Raw genomic sequence first — 19,108 nt, 5'->3', positions numbered from 1 at the left:
TTTGGGTTTTGTTGTCAGGGCTTGCCCTCAGAGCTACGGAGGTGTTGTTTAACAGCGCTCTGAAAACAACCAAGATGACTTGTAATCAGTTTGTATCTAAACACAAATTATCTATCACCCAGTGAGGCTTATAATTTGTTTGGTTTTAAACATGTTTTCTTAGCGGAGAAACCAATCATGTTATCTACAGGTACTTCTGAAAATGGTTGAACTAGGTGGCTTTTCAAGCCTGTTTGTAGCTAGAATGGCTTAAAAGGAGTGTGTGGTTAAAATCGTTTTAAAACCAGAGGTCATTCCCAGTCTAATAACTCTTAGCTGATGAAAAGTAAAATTATATAGTGTCCTTCAGGGTGGGTTCTCTGTGGTTTTTTTCTTTTTTTCATGCTCTGTCTCAGTAGTTTAATGTATAGAACGTTAGAACTTCACGTGCTGTAAGGCCGTAGTGGAGAATTTCGAGGACTATGTTTTTAAAAACTGTAAGTTAATTTTTTTCAACGCCTTACGTTGGGTCTGACTTGGTCTAAACACACCATCTTTGGATTATTTGGGAGAAACAGAAAAGTTAAAGCCAGTGTGAGAATGCTAAAGTTCTCATGGAGCTGAATTGCTAAGCAAAGTGTAAGAGACTTAAGGATTGGGCTGAAGACCCAAGGCTGAAGAAGATGCTTTGGAAAAGCAAACGGAGGCAACTAAAATCATTCTACCCACAATATGTAGTTCATGGAGAGCTGAAGATCGTCTCGTGTGTTGTTGTGAGGAACCTATGGAATGAGGAGTGCTCTCTAAAGTTATTTCAGGATGTTGGTTACGTATGGTTTAATGTCTTGGTAGATTAGGCTTTGAGATATTTGTGGGGGGGGAGAGAGGAGAGAGGAGAGAGCTTGGGGGAATCCCTGGTTTCCTTCCCGATGTAGGCTGCTCAAGAGTAAGTGCAACTTTGTGGTCATTTTACAGCAGTCTAACTGCTAGCTCCCTGCTCCTGGCTGACAGTAGTGACCACGTGACAGCTTAAGGAATAGGAATAATAAAAAAGGCCAAATCAGTGAGGTGATGGATGGACTGCACATCTTCACACTCCCTAGCGCTGGCACGTGGAAAAGTCGGAGCGGGCAAGGCTATCTCCTGGGGGTGGCAGCAGCCCGCGGCTGGATTGATTTAGGCAGGCTGAAGAAATGTGCTCGAGATAAATCGGTCGGTTTTCCGGCCTGTAGATTGTTTGCAGTGTCCCTAATCCATACGATTGTAGTATTACGAACTGCTGGATTTTTAAGTCACTTGGCTGTGGGTACTTTTTGGAGCTTGTGAAATGCCACGTTGAGAAACGCTGGTGATGTTTACCTGCCGAAGAGTTGCGCCTTCTTTGCATTCCTCATCCGATAGCATCTCGGCACTCGACAGACCAGAAGTTCGTTGTTCTCAGTCCTCTCGGTGACATGTGTTGCCTTTTTTTTTTTTTTTTTTTGCCCCTGTAGTTTGTACGTAAAGTTCATTCAGGTGCTAAAACCGTGTTTGTTATAGGTCAAGCACAGACAGGTACTCCCCAGCGTCTGCCACGCTTCGGTACAACTGTGGGTCAGTGCTGGCTCGCGGTGCTTTTGCTAGTCCGTTCTTGTGCACTGGCCACAGTCTGGGTGAATTGTCCAGTTCTGCACCGTGAGCTATTGGAGTCTGGGATAATCCAGCTTCCCTCTTCCACTGGTGAGTCTACGCAGTTAAAAACTGAACTCCTTTTTATGGGTCTTTATGGCATCTGAGTGTTTGCTACTTCTAATATTTGGCTATTCACCATGTAACTTGCCATCCTTCCAAAGGTTTTCTGGAGTATATCGTGAATATCCGTGAACGGCACGTGTTCTTCTGCGGATTGGTAACAGTGACTATGTCAAAGTCTTATGAGTAATAGCAATTGTACGTGGCATAGAAACCATTTCTAAGCTTGGATCTATCTGTCTTTTTCTAAAATTGGCACGTTTTTCAAGATAAAGTCTCAAACTTTCTTAAATTTGAAGTGCTGGGTTTTTTCATCCACCAGAATAAACACGTATGGCTAAAGACCCATTAAAAGAGGATTGGGTTAATTACAGTTAGTGTGTGCTGGCATATTAGTACTGAGACACCTTAACACTTTTGGAAAGATGGTAAATAAGGACTGGAATAATTTAAGGAATTTAATGGGAATTATTTTCCCACTATATTTTAAACAAAAAAAGTGATAGGCCATATGTAATGGGCAACACAGCAGTTGTTAACACTTTATTTCTTTGTTAAAGCATTAGCATATTTGCTTGCAAGCAGACTGAATAAACTGCTATTCATGATGTATTTAGAATTTTTTTAGGACTCTCCATGGTTCTTGTAATGGAATTATCAGCTTATTGACTAAGCAGTCATATCTGCCTTTTTATTAAGCGTGTAAAAACTGAGCTGTCTTTGGCACATGATTTTTGAAGGCATGTACACTTCTTGACAGCTATATTTAGTCTGAAATGCTAATGGATTTTTGACAGCTTTTTAAGCTGTGCGGTAGTGCAGTCCATGTAAAGGTAGAACAAATTCATTAAGCTTTTTTTACTCTTCCTTTTGATAGGAAACACAGATAACCCCTTTAACAAATATAAAGTGATTGCCCTTCTCTGCAGGCTCTATAAAATAAATAGGAAGGCTGTGTTATAATATTTATTTTACCTGCCTGCGTAATAGAGCCAAAGAAATTTAAAACAAATGCTATGTCATGCTGGGAAATAAAATCAGGTGACAGTTTTTGATCCTAACTCTGTGGGATACCACCAGGCTGCTTGGCATGTATCAGAAGTGCACAGTGGCAGCTGAACTAGAGGAGTCTTGTCAGTCGTGATGAACTTGTGCCTTGCATCCGTGGGAAGCCTGTAGGCGTGCGTAGGCATCCGCACAGACGTGAAGGTGGCTCACAACTGGAGCAGTTTGTAGAACTGGGGATTTAAAACGTGGGTTTTGATATTAAATGAGGATTGTAAAGAGACCTGTACGTTCCTTGGCTGCCTCAAAATAGCCCAGCTCAGTGGGTTGTAGTTAAAATTTAAAAAATGGGGTGAAAAATATAAAGGCAAGGCATGAAAAAGGACATTTGCACCATTATAAACAATTCTAATAATCTGGATAGAATTTTTCCCATACTAGTTACTGGTAAAACTTGTTCATTAGTGCACATTCTACACATTCTTTGTAAAAAGTGAATCATCGAGACCTATTATTGCGGTGGGTAGAATTGCCGCGGGGTGAGCGCAGGAGAAATACTACTAGAAAAACAATAATTGGGCGAGTCTCAGGTCCTGTGCAAGTCTGTTGAAAAAGAAAATAATGCAAAAAGCGTGGCAGTCCTGCCACTTGGCTACGTGCTTCGTATCAGCTGAAGTCTTCACTCCTCTATTGGGCTTTAGTAAAAGGCAGTGCTGATGATCCTGTGGGCTAATTGGTATTAAATTAGCCAGCAGAGGTATCATTTGGACTGATGTGACAGAATGGGATAAAGAAGAAACATTTGTTTATTATTTTTCTGCTTTGTTTAGTTGCCTTTTCTGTGGCTTGTGTTGCTCTTCACCAAAATAACCTTTATTTTCCTGTTGTACGCATCTCCCTTCCTCTGTGTGCTCTGTCATTCCCACCTGCTGTTGTTTTTCCTCTCCACCTTCCTGCTCTTGCACTCCTCTGTATTTTCAGAAGCACAGGCGTCCCTATGCTGAGGTCTTCCCATTGTCCGAGGGCTCCTTACAAATACACGGAAGGCTGAACGCTGCTTCCCAGCCCATGGTTACCGTTGCTGAGACTGAGCACCGTGAAATCTGTGACTAGGGGAGGACTTGCCGTTGCAGCAAAGCCCGTCTGATAGCTGGCTTTGCCAAAAAGTGGCTTTACCCATCCTGCCAACCGCCCTGTGCTGTCACCGTTCTGTCCCAGTGCTCGTCTGACCTGTGGTGACCTGCAGCAGGCGGCTTATTTGGGAGACAACCAGCTTTGCTGCAAAAGCTCTTCGTTTTGGGACACTACAGATTCCTGAGCCTGGTAACCGTAGGATTAGGTACCTTCAGGGGTGTGAATGTCACCTCGCCCTTTACCGGCCGCTGCTTTGGGGTCGCAGTGCTGTCAGTATAGCTTTGTTCTCGTTGGTGGCATGGCCACATCTGGAGTGAAAATGAGTCCTGTGAACAAGAGGAGAGGGTTTAATTCTATATTTCATATGCTTGCATTAGGACTTCTACCTGGAAAAAGAAAAATATATGTATACATATATTTAGCCCTGAAGTGGTGAGTCACTTGGACTAGATGGTCGTTGTAGATCCCTTCCAACTGAAATATTCTATATATAAAATAAGACACATATCTCTATTTAAATGCTTCTTCCTGGAATAACTGGCCAAGAATGCACAGCATGACTGAAACAGAAGACGCAGCCTTTCATTTCTTTCTTGTTTGTAGCTGATTTTGAGTCAAAGCAGCATGCTTCATGGTGATAGACATGACAGGTTTCAGTAATACGCCACTATTTTTCTTGAATATGTTTTCAATACTTTAATTTGTCTATTTTCTTATTAAAAGCTGGCAAGTGAGTACGGTCTGTTACTGCTTTAGTATTTCCTGACTTTTGACAATTGTTTATTCCACTTTACAAAGGCTGGTGTACCTAGCTTTATTCTGTGCAGGTCATTAATTATACCCCTTTCCCCCTTCTGTTGGACTGTATCAGCTGGGAGTTGGTTTTTTTCTTTTTTCAAAGGATTGCCTGAAATACTTTCACAGCCAAGATGGGATTTTATTTCAGTGTATAAATTAGACTTAAAACTGCCTCAGAATTAAGCATAAAGCTTTTGTGTCAAGGTAACCATTGAGTTAAGGGATCAGGATCCATCCACAGTCCAAGCTGTAGCCTGGTTGAGGGGGTGATAGTCGTGTTGGCAATTAATCTAATCACGTCCTCTGACTGTTTAGCTGTAATTTTAATTTCCTCTACAGACTTATAGCTGAGAGATGGGTTGGCCAGAGCAGATGCAGGAACTGAAGCAGGTCAGCAGAACGCGTGGCTGTCATTGCCGTAACCGCTGCTTTCGGCTTTGATTTCGCAATTTGTGCAAGAATGTTATACCAGGTTTGGAGGAGAGACTTTTGAGTGTTAGGACTTACATGAATATTCCACTGGACAGGGCAACAAATTTAGGCAAGAGGATTCTGACAGCCCTACATTCTTGAGGTACGATCGATCATACAGAAGTCTTGCTGTGATGAGTTGTGATGGGAAGAGAAATCTGTACAGAGAGGTAAGCGATGCTATTAATCAACCACAGAAGAGCTGTCGGCGTGTTGGAAAGGGGTCAGAAACCTGGAGTGGTCAGGAAGGTTTCACTGGGAGATGCGGGAAGCTTCTCAAAAGGACTTGAGTGATGGTCTTGAAAGCAGGGAGAGCCGTTGCTGATGGTGGGTGGTACCCAGTGATCCTGAGTAGATAAAGGGCAACAACTAAAAAATCTAAAGTTCTATCCTCCTTTAAACTACGGATTTGATTCATAGAATCATAGAATGGTTTGGGTTGGAAGGGACCTTAACAATCATCCAGTCCCCCCCCCTGCCATGGGCAGGGACACCTTCCACTAGACCAGGTTGCTCCAAGCCTCATCCAGCCTGGCCTTGGACACTTCCCGGGATGGGGCATCCACAGCTTCTTTGGGCAACCTGTTCCAGTGCCTCCCCACCCTCTGCGGGAAGAATTTCTTCCTGATGTCCAACATCAATCGCCCTGTTTCAATTTAAACCCGTTACCCCTTGTCCTGTCACTACAGGCCCTTGTAAAAAGTCCCCCCCAGCTTCCTTGTAGCCCCCTTGTAGGATTTATTTTACTGGTGTGTTTTTCAGCACCTCTGAGAGCTGCTCCCTTCATGAAGGGCAGTTAGCTGGCTCTACAAATTACAAGGCAGCAGGAGTTTACCCATAATAACGAAAGCGCGGTGCTGCCGATGGCCTTTCAACCAAAGCTGAGCTTCAGCAAAGCCCGACTCGGATGTACCTTTAATATGTGAAAATTAGATGGGTCTTAATTAGAGTTAAACTGTCGGTTAGGGACCAGTTAAGTGATGCCATGTATATCCATTTCACCGCGTTCCTCCTGGTGAGGGACACGCAGATTGCATAGGGTACGTTGTGGTTCTGCGTTGAAAAACCACAGGCTTTGCTTTCCTGCGGCTCTTGAGCACAGGCGAGTCTCAGTGTCGGGCTTGTTCATATAAAATTTATATTATGAATTTTTTAAATAGTTTAATTCCTAGACAAGGTCACTCCTGCAGGGAAGAAGTCCACATGTACATGCGTTTGCACATGTAGGGGGTCATTTTTTGCCACTAAACCATCCTTCTGTAGAATAACAAGTATAGCTATGGCGAAATATCGACAAAATAACCCTTAGTGTTGGCAGAGTAGCTCCTGATGTAGTTTGGGTTAGTTACTCTGTAGTGCAGGCAGGTCTTGCCTATTCTTTGGTTTATTTGAGCGAGAGGTTGGCTGTAGATGGGCAAGGGAGGGCTTTGAAATGTGCTTTATTCCCTTTTCTCTTGCTGGCTGCTCCATTCTGGTGGGGCAGTAGTGGAAGCGCTCTGGCATTTCATTTCTACAAATGCAACATGCAGCAGATGAACACAGCAAAATAGCTGAGGCACAGCATGGATCTCTTAAACTTGTCCGTCAGTGAAGCAAAATCCAGTTTGGGAAGATCTGTCAGAGGTGAGCGGCTCCTTTAAAAAATGTTGGGATTGGTGGGAGAGGACTTGCATTCCTTCTCTTTACGAGAGCAATGGGAGTATTGAAGAGCATCCTAGTGAGTTGTCTGTCAGTGTGTAGAACCTACCCCGTACCTGTCAGCAAGGAGTGCTGTTACTCTACCTAGCTCGAGCATCATCAGTCACTTTCTTAGCAAAATTCTTGTATTTGGTCTGATAAAAAGAGAAACTTTTACTTATTGTTTGTCTGCTGGGTGCTTCAAACAGCATGGAGAATATGGTTGATGAAGAAATTCCCTAAAATGAGATCTCTGTTTGGGTTCAGTCTACATGAATTGATTTTTTTTTTTTTTGGTACATAATTTTGCATAAGACTTGAATAACCTTGCCTTGTTAGTTTTAAAAGCCTTGAAGGGCTGTCAGGACATAACAGAATCACTCTCAGTAGTTCATGTACTTGTAAAGAAAACATTTAATCAGAGACCTCGTCTTTCAGATACTGATTTTGCAGACTAAATCCCATTGGAAGCTGTACCTGTTTGGCTTCTTGGAGAACACTCAAGACTAATGCCTGGAGCCAGTACTGACATTTTTTTTTCTCACTCAGAACATCTGTGACATCTGTTGTCTTTGGGGTTTTGGTTTCCTTTGGGCTGTGTACTGCTGAATTCTTGCCTGCTTTGCATGGCTTAGAGCTGTCTAACACAATTCCCTGTCTCTAATGCGTTTGAGACGAATATTTGTAATGTATTGTTAAGTTCCCTTGACCAATGTAGTGATGAATTTGTTTTCCTTATGCTCCAGATTGAAACTCTTAAATTCTGCAAGTATATAAATAGAGTAATAAACCCACTTAAGCACTTGTGTACTTCTGGAGTGTAGCTTAAGCTTTTCAGAGTTTATTTCTCATAATATTGTTTTATGCTTGGAGAAAACTGGGGTTTTCTTGCTTTTTGGTGAATGAATTACACTTTCCTATACGCAGTGAGACAATGGGATTATGCTAAAACACTCTTAGGTCAACCTTTAAAGGATGCAGTTCTGTAAATATCATCCTTTTGGCACAGGATTCCTATTTCCTACTCCCAGGAGCTTTTATTATTGCAGCTGGACCACAGAGAAGTACCTTCCCTCTCGGTGTCTTCAGCAAAGACCTGTTCAGGGTATTTTATTTCCCTCTTTGTACTACCATTTTAGGTAGTATTCAAAGATTTGTTTCGAGTGGCTTAACGCTTGTTTGCTTTCTCAGAAGTGCTGTCCCAGATTTGATTCAAGCGCTTTCCAGAATAACTTTTCCTGATACTAAAATCCTTTTAAAGCCTGCTAACGAGGTAGGAAAACCTCCCTGTCGAACTGTGTGTGTCTGAGGGAAGCACTGGATCTCTCTCGTCTACCTTAGTAAATGGGGGGTTAATGTGAAACTGATGCTGCCGGTGTAAAGGTGGACGAAAAAGCAGTTGAAGAACCTGGATCTGGCTTCAGAGGTTGAATACTCAGAGTTTAACTTTCTCATAGTTCTGAGAAGATTGGAACACCAAGGAGAGCGACATATGGCAGTTTTTTCTTAGCTGCCGGTGTGTGTGGTGCCACCAACAGAGTTATGTAAATAAATGTATGCCGTCTAGTTGATTTGCTATGTTTGACTATTTCCCTTTTTTTTTTTTTCCTCTCCAGCTGGTAACTGTGAGCTCAGATACAACTCCTTCGGATGTGAGGGTCAGAGAATGAGTAAGAGCCTGTTAATAGAGGACAGTAGGAGTTGGAAAGAAGGGAAGACAGGAATAGAGCCTGCCTGAGTGCTGCTCGGTTCAGCTCCAGTAGCTCTGTAAAATGGAGCGAAGGACGGAAACATCGATCCTGCCACGTGCTCTGGGCCAGTCTGATAGACCGAGTGGGGTGATAGTGAGTAGTTGGTGGGAAGGGGCCATTCCCGAGTGGCAAACCTTCCCCAGCGTGTGGGTCTGAGGTTTGCACAGGGGTGCGATGTGCTGTACGTGAGCCGACGAGGAGTGTCGTGTCCTTATGGCTGGACACGTGCACGTGTGTTTCCCAGGCAAGGAGCCTTCCCAGTGTGACTGTCTGGAATGGAGGAAGGTGGAAATTCCCATTGCTGTGTTCATGGAGAACATAAGTTTCTAGAATTGTTAAAGCTAAATCCTGAATACTCAGAGTAAAGTCAGTTTGAATACATTAGGTGAGGCAGTGTTGATTTTACGGGAGTTACCTGCTATACTTGTTATCTTCTAACTGTTGTCTCAGTGGCTGTAGGAATATCCCAGTCAAAGGATTTTTTTTTCTTTTGTGACTTGTACAGAGTGTTCTAAAGCTTCTTTTTCCCCTCTCTGCTCTGGAGGGAAGTTTCTAAGCAGAAAGTTGCGGTGTGGATGTACAACCCACTGCGCAGGTTTGCTTCCCCCTCGATGGCGTGGAGCACTTGCGGTTTCTTCACGTTAGCTTTCGAAGTAGCGTCCCTTGCGCTGGAGTGTCACTGGAATCCGGGTGGAGGGTTAGCAGGAAGCGTAAGCCGTCTGCCTGTTACACGGTTTCTTCACGTTAGCTTTCGAAGCAGCGTCCCTTGTGCTGGATTGTCACTGGAATCCGGGTGGAAGGTTAGCAGGAAGCGTAAGCAGTCTGCCTGTTACGCAGCAGGTAGCTTGTGCAGTCTGCGTCATCCAGGTTTTGATTCTTTCATATAGCGTGCCCGTACTGATCTCTGCTGGAGTATGCTTTTCCCTGTGTGTATGTGTAATTATTTTCTTAATTTTATTTTTAAGGATTGGACCTATCCCATGAGGAGAGAGATGCAGGTATGACACGCTTTCGTCTACCACTCGAGTCAGAAGCCCTGGTGTGGTCAGGAGGAAAGGGAAAGTGCTCCGCAATCGAGCGGGTGTCAAAGCCGGCCCTGAGGGGCCAAGTGCTGGGCAGCACCGTGGGAGAGACCTGCCCTGCGAGGGTTGCCAGCTTAGGGTGCCGGTGGGCTTGGGTCTGTTGTGCATGTACCAAAAAAACCCCAAAGTAACATCCTTTTCAGAAACCCCAAAATACTACGGTTTTGTCTTTGTGAGTGTTTTTAGGACATGATTGCTAAAAATGTCTTGGAGCTCTGCTTTTTAACTTCAGTGTGGTTGGAAATAAGTGTGTTCAGGTAGGATGGACAATTAAAACTTCCCTGCCGTGGTGTCAGCCACAGCTTTGCACAAGAGACGGTCTCCAGACCTACCGGTCTTTATTAGAGAAGAGATAAATGGTAAAACTGGTATTTTCCTACTACTAGGACAAAGCTAGAAGACTTACTATGTGCGTATCTCTTTCCGTGAGAGTCATTTGGAATTAATTACAAGACATGATTGCATACAAAGTTAGACATCTCTCCATTTGATCTGGGGCTGGGTAAGATGTAGTCATCAAACTGGAACTTAGTCCAAATAAAGGACTTGATTCCTGTTCCAAAACAAGATCTCCTGCACTCAGATCATGTTTCTTTTCTTTTGCCAAACCGATTTTTCGTCCCCCTTGTCCTGTTATAAATGACACTTGTTAACACATCTCTCACTAATACATAAATTACTTGTTTCCGTGGCCATAGTCCGAGTTGAGTGTAATGTATTACTTCAAATTATTTGGAGTTGGTATTAAATGTCTCTTTTTCTACCCCCTAGGAAATCTTACCTGGGTTATTTTTAGGCCCATATTCTTCAGCTATGAAAAGCAAGGTATGATTTTCAGAAGTGTCTCGTAAGGCAACTTTGCTGGGGTGATTCGTTCCTGTGGCAGTATGTTCAAGTGTATCTGTATAGCTGGAAATGTGGCTGCAATCCTGAAGTGGAACGTAGAAGACGCCAGCGTAGAAGGAACACATGGTCTCTTCAGGGGATGGTCCTTCTGGCCTGCAGGATTGTCTGACTGGGGCTGGTGTCCATGCCTCCCCTTTCCAGAGCAGATCTGAGCTACCACCTCAGGTGCACGCTGGGGCATTTGATTCAGGACTGTGATTTCCTTAATCTTGTGAGCTAAAGGGTTAATTCAGGAGAAAATGAGTCCCAATTTAAATTTTTCATTTAGCTGGAAGTTCTGCATGTGTTCATGCTCTCTGCTGAGTTACTCAGTGCTACCCACTCCTTACAAACCAGAGGAAAGAGCAACTCTGAAGTGACTCGCACACTAATTGCAGAGAGCATTCGCCCGTTGAGCTTTTTGTATTTAAAAAATTGAGTCTTACAGTTAAGCCTGGCTCTAATTTTCCTTAAACCAAGGTAAAACGTTTGAGACATGCACGTTACCACTCAGGCAATCAGTTTCCTTTGAGAAGTGTTGCCATACAAATCAGAACTGGGAACCTGCACGTAAAACAAGCTGGAAATGACTGCGTTGTGTAGGGGCTTGCAGTTCTAGGCAAAGTGCAAGGTGGGCAGAGGCGAGTTCGCCGAAGTCGCCTTTAGCGCCTGTTCCTTTTCTCACTGGTAGGAATGCTTTCTCGTGCTGCTCCTGATGGTTTGAAAGACAGATTTTCCACACTGTGTTTTCAGCATTAGAAAACTAGCTACAACTTTCCTTGAGGATGTGATACAGCCCTATTGTGTCATTAAGTACAGCTTTTCTTTTTATTACTGCGCTGTAGGTGGATTCAGCAATCCTTAAAAACTATTTTTTTTCTTTTTCCACAGCTACCTATACTTCAGAAACATGGAATAACCCATGTAATATGCATACGGCAAAACATTGAAGCAAATTTTATTAAACCAAACTTCCAACAGTTATTTAGGTGAGAAGTGATCATAACACGCAGAACAACGAAACACCTTATTCCATACCAATGAGAGGGTTTTGTGTGTGTTAGTGTTTGTCCCGAGCATTTTCACATGGTCAAAAGTGTTTGGAAAAAAATGCACTAAGGAGTAGGAAGACTCTTAAATCCGAACCAGGAAGCTTACTCACCGGTTCAGCTCTAGACAACACCGCAGTGAGAAGTATCCGTTAGTAACTCGATCAGAGTGTGTGCAGCTCTGGAAGAGAGGCGTAGAGCTCCAGAGAAGAACACTAGCCCATACTTACAAACCCATGGGGAGCGTGTGAGTGTGTAATTCTCTGCTTTCAGACAAAGTTGGGTCACCTGTAACATAGCACTTGGGAATTTCTTCTGCTCGGAGAGGTGGTTTTGTCGGGGAGGATTGAGAGGGTTCCTCACTTAGTTCCTTGTCAGGGCAGCCCCAGGGGTTGTGTCTTTGTAGATGTTCTGGAGCTCAGACCAGAAAGTAAAGCTGGGAGGGCAGTGCTGGCTTCCTTCTGCAGGTTTGGGTGTTGTAGGGGGGCTGAGTCAGCTGCACACGTAGAGGTGGCAGCAGCTCGGAGTTCCTGTGTACTCATAGCAGCTCTTTTCATCGCAGGTATTTAGTCCTGGATATTGCAGATAATCCAGTCGAGAATATAATACGTTTTTTCCCGATGGTAAGTAGCCGCGTGTGAATGGGGATGGGTTGGGAATGGAGTTGTCCAGCAAGACTTTTCTGAACGAAGAGATACCAATATCCAAATGTGGAACGCGCAGTCTGAGGCCCCTGGAAGGGCTGCGAGCTCTCCAGTGACCTTATTACTGCCACTTTACTAGCTTAATTAACTCCTTTTGACAAGTACAGAAGTGGAGGCAGAGCTGGAAGAGCTGTGTCTTTATTATGGACTCAAAAAACCTCCCCTGTGATCTCCAAACAAAGAAATTATGTCATGGCAGAATGCTGGAGAGTTTGACCTGTAGGAAACTTCTGTTTTGAACCCAAGAGTCTCTCTTGTACCAAACACTAAACCAAAATCAACAGAAAATAGTAGGTGGTTGGTGTAACTAAGTTCTACAGCACTTTGAAACATGTTTACTTGGAGGAATTAAGTGACTGAACAATACCTGTTACGTAGTGATAGTGGGAAATGGAATAAACCCTTAATTTTGAGCTGTGGGTTTGCATCTTCATTTTCATAGAACCATAGAATGGTTTGGGTTGGAAGGGACCTTAAAGATCATCTAGTTCCAACCCCCCTGCCATGGGCAGGGACACCTTCCACTAGACCAGGTTGCTCCAAGCCACATCCAGCCTGGCCTTGGACACTTCCAGGGATGGGGCATCCACAGCTTCTCTGGGCAACCTGTCCCAGTGCCTCCCCACCCTCTCTGGGAAGAATTTCTTCCTGATACCTAATCTAAACCTCCCTGATTTCAATTTGTACCTATTTTAGGTTCGTTTGCCACAGAGCAAAACCATTTTGTTCCTTTACCCACCCCAAAAAGCCCTTCTGGCTTCTCTCTCTGTATGGCAGAGGTGGTTTGTGGCTTCCCTCCTCCCCAGCCGTTAAGCCAAGACGTTTGGAAGCTTCTCGTGCAGCGGCAACGCGTGTGACACTGGCTGTAAAACGCACACGTGCCACCTCTTAACGCCTGTGCCTCCGGCTTTGCACGAGTGTTTCACCGACAGTTTTATGGCCGGGTAAAGGCACGAAAGAAACGTAAATGTCGGGTTGAAGTGGTGCCCAAAGTCTGTGTACAGAGTGCGCTGTTGTCGCTGGACAGCACGCCCGAGGTGAAAACGCTCCCGAGCTGAAATGCAAGGAGCAGTAACGTCAATAATCTGACACTTGGAATCTTGTCTTTTCTCCTTAGACTAAAGAATTTATTGATGGAAGTTTACAAAGCGGAGGTAAAATCCTGTTAACTTTTTTCCTTCATCTACTAATACATTGTTACTAAAGCTTTAAAACTAACTTAGTGGTACATATTAGTGGCTCTTAAGTATGAGTTTTTTTTAAATTTAAGGGTTTTTTTTGCTTGACTTGAACTATTCTACAAGTTCAGACAAAGCGGTGTTCCTTCCCTCTGCCTCTGACTGGAAACCAAACCTCTTTGTAGATCCGTTGGGTTTTTCACTTCAAACACAACTGTGTTCTGTGCCCGAGGGGGGTTTTTGTCTCCTTTCTAATGTAGGGCCTCAAATCTGCATTGTGGTCCTGGAATACAGATTCTGTAACTTAAAACCCTCAGAGGGGCAGGAATCATGCTTCTGTATCCCAGGGCAGGGATGGACAGAGCGGGGTTAGTAAATCTAGAAGGAAGGCAGACGCACTTACTCTTAGGATGCACCTTGCTGCTGTGTACTTCTCTGTAACAAGGAAAAACTGCATTTCTGAGAATTTCAGTCTACACAAGTATGGTTGGTTTTGTGGTTTCTTGTTTTGTTCGTTCTTAGGAAAAGTTCTTGTCCATGGAAACGCAGGGATTTCTAGAAGGTAGGACACTATCCATCCTGCTTCTTAATTGTTTTTAGAGCGTGGAAATATATTTTACTAACTCTTTTTGTTTCTTTTCAGTGCTGCCTTAGTTATTGCATACATAATGGAAACGTTTGGGGTGAAGTACAGGTAAGAACAGAGCGTGGTTATGTGTTTAACCATTGTCAAAGCTGAAGTGAGAGCAGTACAGAAAAGTCTGTGTCTGCAGGTATTAATTTTTTAATTAAAGAGGTGTAAGTAAATAATTTCGGAGGGAACGTAAACAGTCGTGGATTGATGCATAAGCCAGTTGTTACCTACTGGAGAATTTGTGGGGCAGATTATTCCGTTTCACTTCACTGCAGGATTGTTTACATCCTTTCTTTAAGGAGTAGGTGCCCGTGGGAGCGGGATACCAGCCCGCCTCGCAGTGTCGCTCTAGGAGAGGCCCCCCCTGAGTAGCGTGGTGAATGCAGGCCAGCGAGCCGAAGCTGGGAGGTGCCGTTGGGCACTCGGTATTTTACACCCACTGCTTCCCATTGAGCCGAAACGATTTCAGTTACACAAACCGGTTCTGAGGGGCGATGGAGGCTGTGTGTTTCTGAAGAGCTGGCAGTAGGAAGAAAGGCTCCCGAAACCACAGAGGCTTTTGTCACACTGTTTTCCACTGAAGTATTTTCTTTCTCTTCCTCCTAAGGGATGCATTTACTTACGTTCAAGAAAGAAGATTCTGTATTAATCCTAATGCTGGATTTGTCCATCAACTTCAGGTGAGTAGTTTCTTTTCCTTCTGGTTGTAACTCAACACCCATTTGATGAATTGTCTTCCTGCAAAACTGTTTCTACTGAGGCTTAACATTCACTGTGTAAGTGTGCTTTGGGTAAACGTCCGAAGCTGTAGTAGCGCTTGGGAGGAAGATGAGGAAGACAGAGCAAATCCAGGAATGGAGGAGGAATAAAGATCCTGGTTTGTGCAGTGACCGAGAGGCTCCAAAACAGCTTAATGGGTGGCTGAGGAAACTGCAGAGTGTGTATTGTGGCACACACCAGCGATGCTTCTTGACACTTGCGTTCATAGGCGATGGAATTTGTGAGTCTGAAACGGCAAACAGCGGTATCGTGAACCTGCTTGATCATATTCCTGGAGTTTAGCGGGTGGGCAGACATCAGGGCAGTCTGAAGTGTCTTCTCATGTAGCTGACAGCAGCAGGGTGGTTGAGTATCTCCCGAGACTGTTGTTTGTTGGTTTTGGTTCCTACAGCAACTCCTGCCAGGAGTGGTTGTGTGGCACGGAAAGCGTGACAGGCCACTAGAACACAACTTCAAAGCCATGTGTGGCTCGTCCTTGTAACAAATCCCTGAAGCTACTGTATCCCAAGTTTGCTTTGTTCCTCCTGTCTGAATTACCTGCTGGAAACCATGAGTTCTCTGAACATTCTCACAGGATTTTTTTTAATGGAATTTTACTGTCTTCCTTAAAGCCATTTCTTGTCACCCTTGAAGTCCTGAGTTTTTGTCGTTCATGCCAAAGCAGCAAAGAACTATCCTCAAAAAATCTCTGCCTTACTGAAAGATACTCTCCAGCCCATCCTAGTGACCCCTCCGAATTCCTCATCCTTACAAAGCACTATGTCAAATTATAGCAATATGTATTTTTAAACTCTTTCAGGAATATGAAGCCATCTATCTAGCAAAATTAACCATCCAGATGATGTCACCACTGGAGTTGGAGAGATCCCTCTCGGTTCCACCTGGTACTACAGGTCAGAAGCCCCTCCTGTCGTGTGCGAGGTGACTTTGGTGCTTCCTGTGTAAACCCCCAGCAGCACCTGTGGGAAGGCCGTGGCGGGGGCGTGAGCTGCGTTCAGCTGTCGCTGTGCAGTACTTAAATGCCCTCTTCTCCTATGGCTGAGCTTCCCGTGGCACCGTCGGTGCTTCCACGGCGTACTGGAGAAATTGAGGGCGACAAGTTGAAAGCAGACGATGTTTGTGACATAACTGCTGCCCTTAACATTAGGGCGGTGGCACTGAACATACGTTTTGCCGTTCCTTTAAGCAGGTAACGGGGGATTAGAGCATAAAAAACGTTACCTCAATCACCCAGAGGTGTGCCAGTAGCAACCTCTGCTAAAGGTGAGGGAAAGTGGAGCTGGGGGGTGTAAAGGGAGTGCAAGCAGTGGTGGGTCCTAGGAAATTTCTCTTCCACGTGGAGAAGTGTCGGAGGAGAGCTGTCAGCAGCTGGCTGTCCCTGAAGCTGAATATCCTCCTTCCTCTTCCCTTTTGCAGGAAGTTTAAAGCGAATGCACGAAGAGGATGAAGAACTTGGAAGCATGCACGTGGCAGCAGCACAGAACGGATGATCCCTGAGGAGAGCACTGTTTGTATTGCGAATTCCTGCCGAGGAAGGTGAAGAAAACTAGGGAAGGAGAATTCACAATGGAAAACGGTGAACACACACATAGCTTCTTTTCAATTACACGTTGTTTTCAGATGTAAATCTGCCTCTGCAACAAACTAAGCATCACTTTTAAGATGTTGGACTTCTTGAATGAATAGATGGCACTGATTGTTTTACTCGTTTTTTACACTTTACAGTTTTATTCTAAACCAAGATTTTTGGACTTGCAAAGAGGTATTATTGCAATAATGCACTTTTCATACTTGAAATTTCTTTATTTGTATGATATAAAGTTATTACTTTAAACAAAATGCAAGCTGGGGGGATTTGTTTATAAAGTTATTTGTGTAATTTATAACAAGAGATTTTAGTAAAGAAAAAAGTTTGCTAAAACTCACCTTGTTCTCGGTCTGTCTTACGGACACGCCTGTAGGAGTGTGCTTCACAGACCGATTCACCTGTGATCCGAGCAGGAGCAACTTGCCAGGAGACCCAGTTGTATACTGAATTGTTTGAGCCTGACACTGAGACTAATTTAGGAGAAAATACTATCTGAGAGCATCTACTTGTTTCACATAACTTCAACTCCAGCAGAGTGCTGATTAATTGCTTAGTAAAAATTGTGCTAAATGAGTACGGAGGGCAGCTACCAGTTTTACACACCTCAAGACTGAATTCTTTTAGCTAGTGCTAAAAAGCTGCTTGTTAAATCAACCTGTAGCTAATTTAAGTTGAACCATCTCCAGATTGGTGCTGAAGGAGGAGTTGGTTCCCTGTGTGAGACAATAATTGCATCGTTTGAGGTCCAAAGCACCGTCCATAACGGTCTCACGACCTTTTAGGATTCACCTCGGCTCTTCTCAGGCATTAGAGGCAGTGGAGGTTGCACGCTGCTCAGTGCTTCAAAGCTTTTGAATTGCCAAGGTGGCTCGTGCTGCTTTAACTCTTCTCCCTCCTCGGAAACACTGCGACAGTCGCAGCCTGTGACAGTCGTCTCGGCGTTACTTGCCTGTTGCATGGAAGTGGTGGCTCCTCTGGAGCACTGTGGTGACTGAGCAAATTGCAAATCTGTCAAAACTTGTGTATTTGGGAAAGCTGTGGGCTTAGGGAAGTTGAATCAATTTAAAAGACACTAGAGGATGGGAGCATCTGGCTGCAAGTCCTGGGTCAGCCTCAGAAGAACAACCTGCCCTGAGGGCAGAGTGGCAGCTTGGGGGACACCTTCTAGGGCAGATAGCCAAATTTGAAGGTGTGAAGCTGTTTTGTACTGCATCTGTATTTTGTTCTGATGCTGCCTTGTCCTGAGGATCATCCCACAGTTCGGTTACTTTGTTGGAGCCTATTTACCCTGTAGGAGTTGCACCCTTGTGTATTCAAGGCAAGTTGACTACACCTGTGACCTGCTGATCTCTGCCTTGTCCCGGGGCACCTTCCTGAGGGGTGATCCCTCCAGAGCAGCTCTGAGCTCTTGGCCTGTGCCAAGGCTACTGAGCAACCTCTTACAACGGAGCTTTGGGTTTAAAAACTGCTGTCTGGGTTAAAGCATGCTGCTGGAGCAGATGTTGGTGACACCTCAGGAGGAAATGCTGCTGCAGTAAATCAGGGCCTTTAGCTGAGCCAGGACTCTGGGGTGAGGCTTTACAGCCTCAGAACCTCTCCTGGTGTGGAACGGGAAGGGCCCGGAGTGCTGTGTATGGGGAGGGCTCACAGCTTCGCTGGAGCTGTGCCAGCGCTCAGCAGCGCTTTCCCTTGCGCCGTCTGTCCTCTGCCACCTCCGCGGTGATGGAGCAGTGCAAATCCTCCAGAAAAAAACTACTTGCGGAATGTCGTATGCCGTAGTTAGGGCATCCTCAGCTTGAAAAAAGTGTTACCTCTGTGAGAACTGCGACTTGTCGGTGTCAGTTTAAGCTGCGAGCCTGCAGTTGGGTTTCTGATGGGCTGGTGAGGTGTGTGTTCCCCACACGGCCGTTTCACCCCTCACCCCACGGGGCTGTCCTGTGGCTGCTGCTCTGTGGACGTCTGTCTCGCGCTGCTCCCCCAAAGCTGGCAGCTACGTGCTGCTGCTGGAACAAGGGTGGGACCCGTGACTCCAGCGTAGAACTGCTTTCTGTTTCAGCTCCCTGGGGCAGGGGTAGAGAGGAAACGCTGGCCCGTAGGAGGCTTGTTTGTCTGTACTCGGGTTCTGTCCCTTAGTGATGCCTTCTGCAGTCCTTCTGCTCGGTCTGCCTGCTGCCCTGCCGATAACACAGCCTCTGGGATCCTAAGGGATTCCGAGATCACTCTTCCTCATGCATCTATTAAGTCTTCTATTGACATCTGTCTCATTCAGCTTACTGCCAGGAGCTATTTCAGTTACTGCTGGCTTCACCAGGGGTGGTCATCGGCACCAGGAGTCCATCACTTCAGCCTTAGAGTAGCAGGAGGGGTTGAATTAGGGTTTGGTGGGGTTTTTTCCCCTTCCCTGGGTTCAGACACAAGCACCCAGATCTTTGGGAGCCACAGCTATAGGTTAAGTTCCCTTTTTCCAGCTTAGGGGAAGCAGAGTGAAGGAGCTGGAGATCTGCTGGGGGAAGAGAGCTCTTACCCAGAAAGCGAGATCCCAGTTTAAGCCTCTGGAGAAGCTGGTAGTTATGTTGGAAGGTGTCTCACTGGCTGATTGCTGATAAGATCCTTAGTTCCTCTGATCCCTGGGAGTTTGAGCCAATTGTACCGTAGGTAAAAT

At 44.9% G+C, this 19,108-nt stretch overlaps 1 protein-coding gene across 1 annotated transcript; it reads left to right on the top strand.

Moving 5' to 3' along the window:
- The first annotated feature begins 5,252 nt into the window (after positions 1-5,252).
- Positions 5,253-16,716, top strand: STYX (serine/threonine/tyrosine interacting protein). The gene is made up of 11 exons (XM_010162027.1): positions 5,253-5,288; positions 9,512-9,544; positions 10,400-10,453; positions 11,405-11,502; positions 12,125-12,185; positions 13,384-13,420; positions 13,967-14,006; positions 14,088-14,138; positions 14,686-14,758; positions 15,658-15,751; positions 16,275-16,716. Exons 1-11 carry the CDS (start codon positions 5,253-5,255, stop codon positions 16,346-16,348), a joined length of 651 nt encoding a protein of 216 aa, XP_010160329.1. The 3' UTR covers positions 16,349-16,716.
- The last annotated feature ends 2,392 nt before the right edge of the window (positions 16,717-19,108 follow it).

This window comes from Eurypyga helias, unplaced genomic scaffold, assembly GCF_000690775.1.
Source record: "Eurypyga helias isolate BGI_N326 unplaced genomic scaffold, ASM69077v1 scaffold18942, whole genome shotgun sequence".
Classification (NCBI taxonomy): Eukaryota; Metazoa; Chordata; class Aves; order Eurypygiformes; family Eurypygidae; genus Eurypyga; species Eurypyga helias.
The sequence above is the reverse complement of the archived record's forward strand: the minus strand, read 5'-3'. Positions and strand labels throughout refer to the sequence as shown.